At 40.5% G+C, this 13,659-nt stretch overlaps 1 protein-coding gene across 1 annotated transcript; it reads left to right on the plus strand.

Moving 5' to 3' along the window:
- Window positions 1-721: 721 nt before the first annotated feature.
- Window positions 722-13,043, plus strand: LOC145469282 (uncharacterized). The gene is made up of 4 exons (XM_081452964.1): window positions 722-2,964; window positions 3,514-3,552; window positions 5,540-5,601; window positions 10,495-13,043. The coding sequence occupies exons 1-4, from the start codon at window positions 722-724 to the stop codon at window positions 12,843-12,845; spliced, it is 4,695 nt and encodes a 1,564-aa protein (XP_081309090.1). The 3' UTR covers window positions 12,846-13,043.
- The last annotated feature ends 616 nt before the right edge of the window (window positions 13,044-13,659 follow it).

The following is a 13,659-nucleotide window of genomic DNA, read 5'->3' on the forward strand; positions in this document are numbered from 1 at the left end:
GAGATAAAACGGAAAGATTTTAGAGGATGTATAACATGCCATTGCCATATGAAAATTACAGTCCATAATGACATAAGTTGGTAAGGAGAAATGAGGCTTTCATCACAGCCGGAGATGAAACGGAGGATGGATAAGATGTCATTGCAATATAAAAATTACAGTCCATAATGACATAAGTAGTTTTGATCATAATAGACTGCCCAGCAGCATTTTTCCTCTCGTGAGAGATCGACGCGCGGCGTGCGAACCAGCTCACGAGGGACGCGTGACTCGCAGATAATCGCGAGTCTTCGCGAGTCCGTGAAAGATTGTAAGTTCAAACCATTGCTTGAAGTTCTGTCTGACCAACAGACCCTAACAAAATGAGCTGTCCATCGTTTGCGCGTGATCAAAACAAATGAAGCCTATTCGGACAGAAAGGAATTGAAAGACAGACTCCAAAGAATTTCTCTTTTGCTCTGATCAGTGTTTTAGTGACATATCTGATCAACGAGCTTAAACGGAGTGCCTCAGGGTCACATTCTTAGGAATCAGTATCCAAGACAAAATGACAAAGGCTCTTTAAAGCAACGTTCCATGATTGGTTTGAACAATGGAAAAGATTAGCATGACAAACAGCCACGTTTCCAAGAAGAGCTAAAAAAAGAAAGTCACAAGACTTCATTGTTTCGAGTTGAGTTCCGCGAAAACCTTGCTTTACTCGCTTCTTGCTGAACACGACATGGATATCAAAACGTTGCTCCATAATCTCCGTGAAGAAGTGTCTTGCTCGGTGTGTTCCGATATATTTACCGATCCAAAACATCTGCCATGCTTACACAGTTTCTGTCTGCACTGCTTGAAACAATGGCATAGGACGAGTCATGGCCGCGACACCATCAGATGCCCAAATTGTCAAGCCGTTAGCAGAGTACCTGAAAGTGGCGATCTTAAAGATCTTCCAACCACTTTTTATCTGAATGGCTTGATTGATGTGCTGGCAATCAAAGAGTGCAGAAGTAGTCAAGTAAGATGTGGGAACTGCGAGAAGAAAAGCTCTGCCACTTCTTATTGTTTCCAGTGTTGCATATTTCACTGTCAAGAGTGCGTAACTGCACACAACATCATGCGAAGCAATAAAGATCATCGTGTTCTGGCGCTGAAAGACTTTGAAGACAAGGACTATGAGGATGTGCTCAAGCGACCTGTGTTCTGTGCAAAGCAACGGCACGAGAAAGAAGAGCTAAAGTACTTTTGTAAGAACTGTGAAATGGCGGTCTGCCAAACTTGTGTCACTCTAAGCCACAGTGGTCATGCTTTGGAGCACATAGAAGACGAAGCTGAAAGACAAAAGATTGAAATGAAATCAATGATTGAAACACAGAAGCGTAATTTACAAGCAAAGCTGACTGCTGTTAGTAAACTTGATGAAGACTACGCGAAGATCATACAACGAGGCGAAGAGGTGAAGAGGGACGTTCAGAGGACTGTTGACAATTTAATTGCCAATATTGAAGCGAAGAAACAGACTATTTTTGCAGCGGTGGAAGACCAAACAAAGAAATCACTGGAAAGTCTAACAACCCAGAAGACCGAGATCGAGAATCAAATAGAGGTGATCAAATCAACGTTGGATAAAGCTGATAAAGTTTTGACGCGAAGTGTAAACGCTGAAGTCGTTCAAGTGAAAAAGTCATTACAAACAATCTTGGAGGGAGTTGATCAAACTACTAAGCCAACTGAGCGTGACCTGAAAGATCTTCCCACGTTGGTTTTCGTGCCAAATGTAAAGATGTTGAAGACTGTCAACACCGAAGAAATTGGAACACTGAAAATACTGCAGCAAACTGAGGCTAGTCAATCTGTCGTTCAGGGCAAAGGACTCGAAGAAGGAACTGTTGGAGTTGAAGCACAGTTTGTTCTGACCACTAGAAACGCAGAGGGAGAGCAGTGTTACAATAAACATGACCGTGTAACGGTAGAGATTAGGGACGAAAAAGGACGAGAATGCGCGACGGAAGTGCGAATAAATGACAATAAGGATGGAAGCTACAAAATCAGCTATTCACCCAAAGATCAAGGCAAATACAAAGTGACAGTAAAGGTAAACGGAGGACACGTTCTTGATAGTCCTTTTTCTATTGATGTGAAATTATCTCAGTTAAGACCTGCTTTTTCTTTTGGAGAATATGGTTCGTCTGTCGGAATGTTTAAGAATCCCTGGGGGGTGGCAGTGAATGCCAGGGACGAGATAGCTGTAACTGATTTTGGGAACCACAGAGTTCAAATCTTCAAGAGTGATGGAAAATACTTAAGATCGTTTGGTCGGGAAGGTAACAAAGCGGGCGAATTTAAGTATCCTTTGGGAATAACGTTTCATACAAATGGAAATATTTTCGTAGCAGACCAGCATAACCATAGGATCCAGATTTTCAGTGGGGAGGGTGAGTACGTGGGTATGTTTGGTGGGGAAGGAAGCCTTGATAGTCATCTCTCTGATCCTTGTGGTTTATCTGTAGACAGTAATGGAAACATCATTGTTGCTGATAAAGGTAACAACATGATTAAGATCTTTTCTCCTGATGGCAAGTTTCTAACGAAGATAGGTGGGCGGGGTTCTTTTACTTTTCCTGTCCACTGTGTTCAGTGTGATAGATATCTCATAGTGTCAGACTACAGTGAACACTGTATAAAGGTTTTTAATTGTAATGGAGACTTTCAGTACAAGTTTGGAAAGAAGGGTGGAGGGGACGGGGAGTTAACTTATCCCTGTTGTTTGTCAGTGAACAAGTCAGGCCACCTGATGGTCTGTGATTCAGGTAATAATAGAATACAAGTATTTCAACTCAGTGGAAAGTTTGTTGGCAAGTTTGGAACAAAGGGCAGTAATTTAGGAGAATTCAATTGCCCACGGTCTGTAGCAGTTCTCAGTAATGGCCGAATTGTTGTGAGCGACTCGGGTAACCATCGCATCCAGATACTGGAGTGAGCACTGTACTTTATGAAAAAAGAGAAACTCCAGGACATTAATTCAAAATTCAAAATTCAAAATTTATTTTAGTTTTCAGTTTGTTTAATATGTGGAATTATTTTCTGTGATAAAACGTTAGAGATGCAGTGTTCACCCAATTGCTTGTGGTGTGGCTCTGTATCGGTTGAACTGTTCTATAATTGTTTTGGGGTTAGGTGGGACGGGTGGGTGGGTGACAAAAACAAATTTGTGTGTCTTGCAGTTGGATGGGAATAATACGTACATCTCTTAAGTTGTATTGTATGAATTATTTTGAAGGACAAGAAAAAAACCTTTTTTTTTTGTTTACTTTACCAGTGGTTATATTATATAATAGAGTGACTAGCAAAATAAGAAAGTTATAAAACCACTTTATGGATTAATTGTTGTAATAAGAACCTCCACTATAGGAGAAAAGGCTGTTTAGAGGATTTGCCTTTTCTTAATTTAAAGAAGAAACATTTTGTTTCTCAAATTATTACTATACTCTTTGACATTTAATTGTCTTTATGATATTTTTATAGCAAGTTTGTTTTAGGGATTAGCAGGTTATTGACAGTCAGGTATGTACTGGAAAATATGTAGTACAATGAACATTGCTTCAATGAACTTACCGAGTTACTAATTGCCTTGAAGTTTGTATTTTCCTTATACTCAATAGCAGTATTTGTTACCTGCAGTGCTACAGTTAAACCCCACTTTACGAATGACCGCTTAATACGGACGCCTTGAGCCTTATGGAAATTGATTTTAGTTCCTAGCTCCAAGATTTTCTGTTAGCTTGACCAGCTTAAGACTGACACCTGGATTATAGGAACACTTAGTGTACTTCTGACGGTGTTTGAGAAAACGGGGTTCGACTGTATCCCTAGGTTAATATATATATTTTCAAAGTTTGTATTTTTAGCTTTAGTTTATTGGAACTTTAAGGTTAGCTGCTTTAATGAAGATACGTTTTGTAGAAAGAGCTGTTAGCAATGATGAACAGTAGTGAACAGCTTTTTGTATGAGATTATTGTTAAATCATCATTAACTTGATGTGAGAAACTGAAATAAAGTGTAAGTTAAGTGAAGTTGTTATATGCATCCAGTTTTAACTGTTTCTTGAGAAGGGAATTGTTTGGTTTACTTTTGAGAAAAGTTAGCAAGCCAAATGTGAGAACCTGTAACAACAGAACGAGAGCAATATTTCCTCGTTATAAAATAACTGAGATACTACGCGCGCTCTTATTGGCCGATAGGTGTGTTTAGATGAGAGTATGTAAACTGGGTTGTGACGTTTTAGATTCGCGCTATTTTTGAGAATTATTTTATAAAGCGAAAGAACGCTTTTTCCGTGTTTACATAACCTCATCTAAACACTCGGGGGGTGAGAGAATTCTCGAAAGTTACGCAAACCCGAGACGTAGTCGAGGGCTTGCATAACTGTCTCGAATTCTCCGAACCCTCCTCTTGTTAAGATGAGGCCATGTAAACACGGAAAAATTGTTCTATATCTTAAGTACTGAGCAAACAATTATTTAAACAAAGTTGCTCTTTTACAACTTCGCTTATGAATCTTACAAACATGGTTTTTATTTCCGGCCCATGAACTCGAGTAATAACAGGAAGCGACGTACAAAAGCGAGAACACGCGCACGGGTCGCCACACGCCAGGAAACGAAAAGAGCGCTGCAAGCCGAAGGCAATTCAATTCCTTCCCCGAACACCCCTCACACTCGCCCCATATTATTCTTCAAACGCGTGCTATGCAGATAATGAAAACGGAGAAACTAACAAGATGCATAAAATCTTAAAAGTTGTTGTCACTGACTTAAAAATCTTAAAATAGACGTTTCGGCTAAAATACTATAACCTTCAGTGATGAAATGAATGTTAATGGCGTCTAAATGTAAATGAGATGTTTATAAGAATGTGAGGAACTCGCTAGGGATTAATTTAGCATTTTGTAAATGTCTGGAATATGCGCGTGGTCATTAATTGAGTTCGGTTCGCGAATGGAATGCCACGCTTCCAAGAACAATCTACGCGACCACAAGGGACAGCGGTCTATGACCTTGACATTATTAAAATCAAATTCGTGGTTGTTTTTCATACAGTGTTGCGCCAAAAGAGAGTTCTTGTCACATGTGAGGACGGCTCTTTTATGTTCTTTTGTTCTAGATCTCAGTGCTCTGGATGTTTGACCGATGTTAAGTTTTTCACAGTTTTTACAATTGATTTTATACACGACACCAGTTGACAGGTCTTGATCGAATTTATCCTTCGGTTTCTTCAGGATCGAACCAACCGTCTTGACGGGTTTATGAGCAACATTTACGTCGAATTGTCCTAAAGTTCTTGCAATTTTTTCAGAGATTCCTTGAAAATATGGCAAAGTAACAAAGCCTCTGTGGCTTTGAAGCTGATTATTTTGGGGCTGATTTGATGCTTTAGGTGGTTTGGTTCTTTGGCAGCTTTTTAACAAGATGCATGTTCATTGATGAACGGGTCCCTTATCAATGAGCATAACATGAGCCTTGGTTTAATTTCTCCCGTTCTTCTGTTCAGTGGCCTTTCCGAGATGGAAAAGTGTATCGTTATAAGAATTGCAGACAAACAGCTTACTACTAGTAAGCTATAATTAACAGGCCACACGACAAGACACAGAAAGTATATTTGACGGCTAGTGGCTAAAAATAGTGAGGTTTTTGTTTTGAACACCGTAAGCGAGACCAGAAGCATGGATTCACACCCCTTTGCGAGACGACAAGCATCCATCCCACGCAGATAGGGAGCTAAATTCCAGATTAAACAGTCCGGGAATAAGCAGTGGGCAGTGACTGTGTGGACAATTGATGGGGAAGCTCCCCCCCCCCCCGCCCCGCCCCGACATTTTACTGTTGTAGTGCCTCTCGTCACACAGAAGTGTACCACCATGCACCACACTGTTAGGACAAACTAAGAAACCTGTGTTGGACTAGCAGCCCATCCGGGGGAGGCAGCAATTCCCTTGACTGCTTTATACCACGCAATTCAGGATAAGTTCTGCTGGGCACGCTTCGACCGAACGGACTGAATATTAAATTCAATTTCTTGTGACTGTGGGTCTAGCGCGTATTACACTTACGCGCACTAAAACAATGGTTTTCCCCTTTGTTTACTTTGTACTTCATGCGCGCGCTTTTCGTGCGTGCTTACGCGTACAGTTTTTTTGTATGGCGTGGCTAAATCCACCTACTGAAGAAGGGCTAAGTCCGAAACGTTTAGTTTCTCAGAACAAATTCGACAATTTTCAGAGCATTTCAGCCTTAAATACAACTTTTCGGCAGTGTCACACATCCTTTGAGTGTTTTGCTCATTCCTACTGAATTTAAGTTTTCGCGGTCCTGCCTGTTGATGTACTCCGCCCGTTGTATGTTCGATGGCGAAGTGTTTGTTTTGTTTCGTCTGGTGACTCGGCAGAATTTTGATTATTTTAAAACTGCTTAGATGGTCTGAAGAAGTAAATCTCGAGTATAATCCGCCGCTTTTCTTTGTGCTAGAAGGGTTTTGGTCTTCGTGTAAAGATTGAAAGTCACACATGGAGTCTTCCACACAGTACACGCTCCATTGCTAGACTTCGTTACGTCGTCTGCTGATAAACCAAGTTTTTGATGTAGAAATGACTCAAAAAGTTCAACCGAGCCATTCCATTTAAACTGAATTTTAGCATTAACAAATACCGTAAATCCTCGAATTAGCACCCGGGGCGCTTATTTCAAATTAGGAGAAGACGGGGGGGGGGGGGGGGGGGCGCTTATTTAATTTTGATGTTCTTTCGTGACTTGGCGATATAAATCGAACAAAGTTGACTTTGTTTTGGAGCCAAGAAAACGGAATACAGTCGAACCACTCGTAACCAACTATCCAAAATGTCAAGCGTACGTGTCCTAGGTGGTCGGTTTCGGCAGAATGCCGCTTACGAGAGCTTAGACCATACTTGGTCAAAAGTTTGCCTCAGTAGCATATCTGGTAACTGTATAGACCACATGTTTTAAATGTTTTATTCATGTCATCAAAAACTCAATATCGAGAAAAAATCCTGTACTTCCCATTGAAAAAAAAAATCAGTCTCTTGTGCTACCTAGGAATTTGCGATAATGTCTTGTTACCAAATCTCCACTCTATTATCTGTCCAATGGTCGATTACGGGAGGCTAAAAAAAAAAAGAAAATTTCAAACTTTGAGCGTCAAAAGTTGTCGCGATCGCTTACGAGAGGTGGTCGCTTACAAGGGGTTCTAAATATAATGATTTGACTTCAAAACTTTTAGTATTTTAGAAAACTGGTCACTTACGAGAGGCGGTCGCAACCGGAGATTCGAGTGTATCTGATAAGTCACTTGATCATTTGATTCATGATTACTTACTTTTCAGCTTCCTGTTAACTACAGAAGACACACTTCAAAGCAGTTACGTTTCCCTCCAAATAAGATTTCTACAGATCTCTTGCACGCTACTCTTAGCTGGGTCGGCAAGGCGAGTGAGCCTTATCTTCATATTCTGCCGGAGGGTTTCTTTTTTTCCGGTTGCGTTAAATTCATAATTGGAGAACTAAACTCTCAAATGGGTCAAATGGAAATTGCCAATTGGTAAGATGAACTGGCGTAGTTCTTGAAGCGTTTTATGTTCCTCTCTTTTTGGCTGGGTGAGGTGCTCTGCTAGGTTTTCCTTTAGCTAGTAATGTTTCAATGCTTTTCGTCATCACTATACTCTTCCATTAGACGTAAACGCTAAAAAGAGCCACATATGGGAAAGGCTATATGATGTATACAGCAAGCGAGCAAAAAGCGTGTGTTGCTTGGATTTTCAACTGAAACACAGAATAACAAAACGCGAGCCAGAACGTTTTTCCCCGGCTTCATGTCGAAACATTTGCTTTAGACTAAGGTATTTATGATCTGAATTCTTCTTGAACTCAAATTTTGAGTTGGATCGCCGTTTTTCCGCAATATTTTCCATTTTATGTTGTACTTTTTTGGTCTGCGTAGACAATACATAACTTCACGGCCTGTCGGAGCACAATGTACTCCAGTCTCTCCAACCCTCTGTGGTCTTGCAGTTGTTAATTTCTCTCCCTTCGACCAATAGCACGTGTTATTATTTCTACCGATAAATTAGGGGTTGACATCGTGTTTCCTTTGACTGGTTCTTCTAGCCAGGGAGGGGAGGTTGTTATGCCGAAACTGAGTTTGATGTGCTGGGAGCTGTTTGTCGCAATGTCTTTGGTTTCTAAGCACTCAAGTAAGCAGGTAACCAAATTACAGGTCATGTTATACAAAAACTACAAAACTCAAAACCACTTCCATCTCTCGATAGCTACTCAAATTCACTGTGGAAGATAAACTTAAGCGTAGCAGGTTAAGAACAATGAGGAATAACACAATACAGTGTATAAATGTTAGCTTGCTGATAATTGGTCCTGTATATTGTATTGTTAAAGCGACGTGTGTTCTGGTCTTCTTTTGTCACGTATAAGAACCTTCGTCTTCTAAAAAGTTATCGATTTCTGTCAAGGCTGAATTGCTGATTTAAGAATGAGTATCGTTTCATCTGATCAGTACCGTACGAGGAGCCGTGTCTGTTTCGGTTTCTCTGTCTTGTCTTCAGTGTTTCAATCAGACATTTCCCTTGTTTTCCTGCCAAAGAATAGAATCGCTTGAACAGTGACGTATGACGGTGCTAGTGCCCTTGCTTTAGTAAGGTATTCTTGGGACGCCCCTAAGTTGTGTCTATGAGATAAAGCGCTTTCGTTTGCAACGCCTTCGAATGAAGGATTAATAAAGCTAACCAGATCGTTTGATGCGAGGCTGCTTAATTTTACGTGACATGAGTTTACGTTCTTACTAATTGTCATGGAAGAGTATCTGTCTTCTCCTTATAGCAACAAGACAGAAAAAAGGTTGAACGTATCTAGATAATTGCTAGTAGGACGCAACGAGAAACACTACATTGAAAACATTTGTTCCTTCCTCGATCTTTAATTAAAAATTCTTCACTGCTGATAAGTTGACCGGTACACAAGACCCTTGTCAGACCAAAAATCGCTTTTCTTTCCATCAATAGAATAACTACACGTCTCATGTATATAAGCATGAGGCACAGACGGCCAGCAAGCCCCGGTGCGGGGTGGGGGTAAGGGAGGGGTGGTGTTACGGGAGTCCCATACAAAAATGTCGGGGATGCTCGTCGAAAAATTTGAATAAAAGTTCTAGAGGAGAGCCTGATTCTGGGTGTAACTCTAACTTTATTTTCAATCCCGACAAAATACCAATTAAAACGAAAATCACAGCGTTAACGTCTTCAGGGTCTTCAAATGCACACTTCGACAGCTAAAACTAATGGGGATTTTGTCCTGAACACCCTATAAGTGAGACCAGAATCATTGATTTACACCAGCTTCTTAGCGAGACCACGAGCATCAATCCCCGACTATTTCATTTGGTCGCCTTCTCCCAAGTAGTGAGCTAAACTCCAGATTAAACAGTCCGGGAATAAGCAGTGGGCAGTCACTTTTCAATAATTGACGGGCAAACCCCTCCTTCCCTCGCCCCCCTCTGACATTTTACTGTTGTAGTGCCTCTTGCCACACAGGAGTGTACCACCATGTTAGAAGAACCTAATGAAAGGTTACGAGGGAAGTAATCTGTGTTGGGCTAGCATCCAATCTGAGGGGAGCCGCAATGCTCTTGGCTGTTTTATACCACGCAAGCCAGGATAAGTTCCAGCAGTGTTGGTCAGTTTGGCTAAAGTGTGACATCACTCCATTGTTAACTTAAAATAGTTCACTATTTCAGTGAGGTCAGCTGTTTCAAATCACAGCAGCTCTTAATTCAAACTTGCCACTGATTTTCACCGTCTAAAGAAAAAGATCCATATCAAATTTCTCCTTACTTAGTCACAATATTTCTGTAAATAATTTGGAGAGAATTTGGGTTTTAGTCAAACGTTTTCAACTGTGATGGTTGCGTCTTGTATTTCCATAACGTGTCTTCTTACATTTGCCATAAGATGGTAAGGAGAAATGAGGCTTTCATCACAGGCGCAGGTGAAACAGAAAGATTTTAGAGGATGAATAAGATGCTATTGCCATATGAAAATTACAGTCCACCGCGTTACTCGCAGATTATCGCGAGTCTTCGCGAGTCCGTAGAGATTGTAAGTTCAGACCATTGCTTGAAGTTTTGCCTGACCAACACACCCTAACAAAATGAGCTGTCCATCTTTTGCGCGTGAACAAAACAAATGAAGTCTACTCAGACAGAAAGGAATTGAAATACAGACTCCAAAGCACTAATGTTTTATTCTGATCAATGTGTTAGTGACATCTGATCAACGAGCCCTAAGAGTCACATTAAGAATCAGTATCCAAACCAAAATGACAAAGGCTCTTGAAGCAACGTTTATTGATTGGTTTCAACAAGGGAAAAGATTAGCATAATTTGGTTTCAAGAAAGGAAAAGATTAGCATAATAAACGTAAACAGCCACGATTCAAAGAAGAGCTAAAGAAAAGAAAGTCACAAGACTTCATTGTTTCGAGTTGAGTTCCGCCGAAACCTTGCTTTACTCGGTTGTTGCTGAACACGACATGGATATCAAAACGTTGCTCCATAATCTCCGTGAAGAAGTGTCTTGCTCGGTGTGTTCCGACATATTTACCGATCCAAAACATCTGCCATGCTTACACAGTTTCTGTCTGCACTGCTTGAAACAATGGCATAGGACGAGCCATGGCTGCAACACCATCAGATGCCCAAATTGTCAAGCCGTTAGCAGAGTACCTGAAAGTGGCGATCTTAAAGATCTTCCAACCAGTTTTTATCTGAATGGCTTGATTGATGTGCTGGCAATAAAAGAGTGCAGAAGTAGTCAAGTAAGATGTGGAAACTGCGAGAAGAAAAGCTCCGAGACTTCTTATTGTTTCCGGTGTTGCATATTTCACTGTCAAGAGTGCGTCACTGCACACAACATCATGCGAAGCAATAAAGATCACCGTGTTCTGGCGCTGAAAGACTTTCAAGACAAGGACTATGAGGATGTGCTAAAGCGACCTGTGTTCTGTGCAAAGCAACGGCACGAGAAAGAAGAGCTAAAGTACTTTTGTAAGAACTGTGAAATGGCGGTCTGCCAAACTTGTGTCACTCTAAGCCACAGTGGTCATGCTTTGGAGCACATAGAAGAGGAAGCTGAAAGACAAAAGATTGAAATGAAATCAATGATTGAAACACAGAAGCGTAATTTACAAGCAAAGCTGACTGCTGTTAGAAAACTTGATGAAGACTACGCGAAGATCATACAACGAGGCGAAGAGGTGAAGAGGGACGTTCAGAGGACTGTTGACAATTTAATTGCCAATATTGAAGCGAAGAAACAGACTATTTTTGCAGCGGTGGAAGACCAAACAAAGAAATCACTGGAAAGTCTAACAACCCAGAAGACCGAGATCGAGAATCAAATAGAGGTGATCAAATCAACGTTGGATAAAGCTGATAAAGTTTTGACGCGAAGTGTAAACGCTGAAGTCGTTCAAGTGAAAAAGTCATTACAAACAATCTTGGAAGGAGTTGATCAAACTACTAAGCCAACTGAGCGTGACCTGAAAGATCTTCCGATTTTAGTTTTCGTGCCAAATCTAAAGATGTTGAAGACTGTCAACACCGAAGAAATTGGAACACTGAAAATACTGCAGCAAACTGAAGCTAGTCAATCCGTCGCTGAGGGCAAAGGACTCGAAAAAGGAACTGTTGGAGTTGAAGCACAGTTTGTTCTGACCACTAGAAACGCAGAGGGAGAGCAGTGTTACAATAAACATGATCGTGTAACGGTAGAGATCAGCGACGAAGAGGGACGAGAATGCGCGACGGAAGTGCGAATAAATGACAATAAGGATGGAAGCTACAAAATCAGCTATTCACCCAAAGATCAAGGCAAATACAAAGTGACAGTTAAGGTAAACGGAGGACATGTTCTTGATAGTCCTTTTTCCATTGATGTGAAATTATTTCAGTTTAGACATGCTTTTTCTTTTGGAAAAGTAGGTTCGTCTGTCGGAATGTTTAAGTATCCCTGGGGGGTGGCAGTGAATGTCCGGGACGAGATAGCTGTAACTGATTTTGGGAACCACAGAGTTCAAATCTTCAAGAGTGATGGAAAATACTTAAGATCGTTTGGTCGGGAAGGTAACAAAGCGGGCGAATTTAAGTATCCTTTGGGAATAACGTTTCATACAAATGGAAATGTTTTCGTAGCAGACAGAGATAACCATAGGATCCAGATTTTCAGTGGGGAGGGTGAGTACGTGGGTATGTTTGATGGGCAAGGAAGCCTTGATAGTCAGCTCTCTGATCCTCGTGGTTTATCTGTAGACAGTAATGGAAACATCATTGTTGCTGATAAAGGTAACAACATGATTAAGATCTTTTCTCCTGATGGCAAGTTTCTAACGAAGATAGGTGGGCAGGGCTCTTTTACTTTACCTGTCCACTGTGTTCAGTGTGATAGATATCTCATAGTGTCAGACTATGAAGAACACTGTATAAAGGTTTTTAATTGTAATGGAGACTTTCAGTACAAGTTTGGAAAGGAGGGTAGCGGGGACGGGGAGTTTAAGTATCCCCGTTGTTTGTCAGTAAACAAGTCAGGACACCTGATAGTCTGTGATTCAGGTAATAATAGAATACAAGTATTTCAACTCAGTGGAAAGTTTGTTGGCAAGTTTGAAACAAAGGGCAGTAATTTAGGAGAATTCAATTGCCCACGGTCTGTAGCAGTTCTCAGTAATGGCCGAATTGTTGTGAGCGACTCGGGTAACCATCGCATCCAGATACTGGAGTGAGCACTGTACTTTATGAAAAAAGAGAAACTCTAGGACATTAATTCAAAATTCAAAATTCAAAATTTATTTTAGTTTGCAGTTTTTTTAATATGTGGAATTATTTTCTGTGGTAAAACGTTAGAGATGCAGTGTTCACCCAATTGCTTGTGGTGTGGCTCTGTATCGGTTGAACTGTTCTATAATTGTTTTGGGGTTAGGTGGGACGGGTGGGTGGGTGACAAAAACAAGTTTGTGTGTCTTGCAGTTGGATGGGAATAATACGTACATCTCTTAAGTTGTATTGTATGAATTAGTTTGAAGGACAAGAAAAAACGTTTTTTTTTTTTTGTTTACTTTACCAGCGGTTATATTATATAATAGAGTGACTAGCAAAATAAGAAAGTTATAAAACCACTTTATGGATTAATTGTTGTAATAAGAACCTCCACTATAGGGGAAAAGGCTGTTTAGGGGATTTGCCTTTTCTTAATTTAAAGAAGAAACATTTTGTTTCTCAAATTATTACTATACTCTTTGACATTTAATTGTCTTTATGATGTTTTTATAGCAAGTTTGTTTTAGGGATTAGCAGGTTATTGACAGTCAGGTATGTACTGGAAAATATGTAGTACAAAGAACATTGCTTCAATGAACTTACCAAGTGACTAATTGCCTTGACGTTTGTATTTTCCTTATATTCAATAGCAGACGGTATTTGTTAGCTGCAGTGCTACAGTTAAACCCCACTTAACGAATGACCGCTTAATACGGACACCTTGAGCCTTATGGAATTTGATTTTAGTTCCTAGCTCCAAGATTTTCTGTTAGCTTGACC

Source organism: Orbicella franksi, chromosome 15, assembly GCF_964199315.1.
Source record: "Orbicella franksi chromosome 15, jaOrbFran1.1, whole genome shotgun sequence".
Classification (NCBI taxonomy): domain Eukaryota; kingdom Metazoa; phylum Cnidaria; class Anthozoa; order Scleractinia; family Merulinidae; genus Orbicella; species Orbicella franksi.

Excerpts from the sequence above, each read along its gene's own strand:
- LOC145469282 (XM_081452964.1), top strand. The coding sequence starts at position 722 with ATGGATATCAAAACGTTGCTCCATAATCTCCGTGAAGAAGTGTCTTGC. Across the intron at positions 3,553-5,539 it reads AGCAGGTTATTGACAGTCAG|TGGCCTTTCCGAGATGGAAA; the intron begins GTATGTACTGGA and ends TCTTCTGTTCAG. Across the intron at positions 5,602-10,494 it reads AGACAAACAGCTTACTACTA|CCACGATTCAAAGAAGAGCT; the intron begins GTAAGCTATAAT and ends AAACGTAAACAG.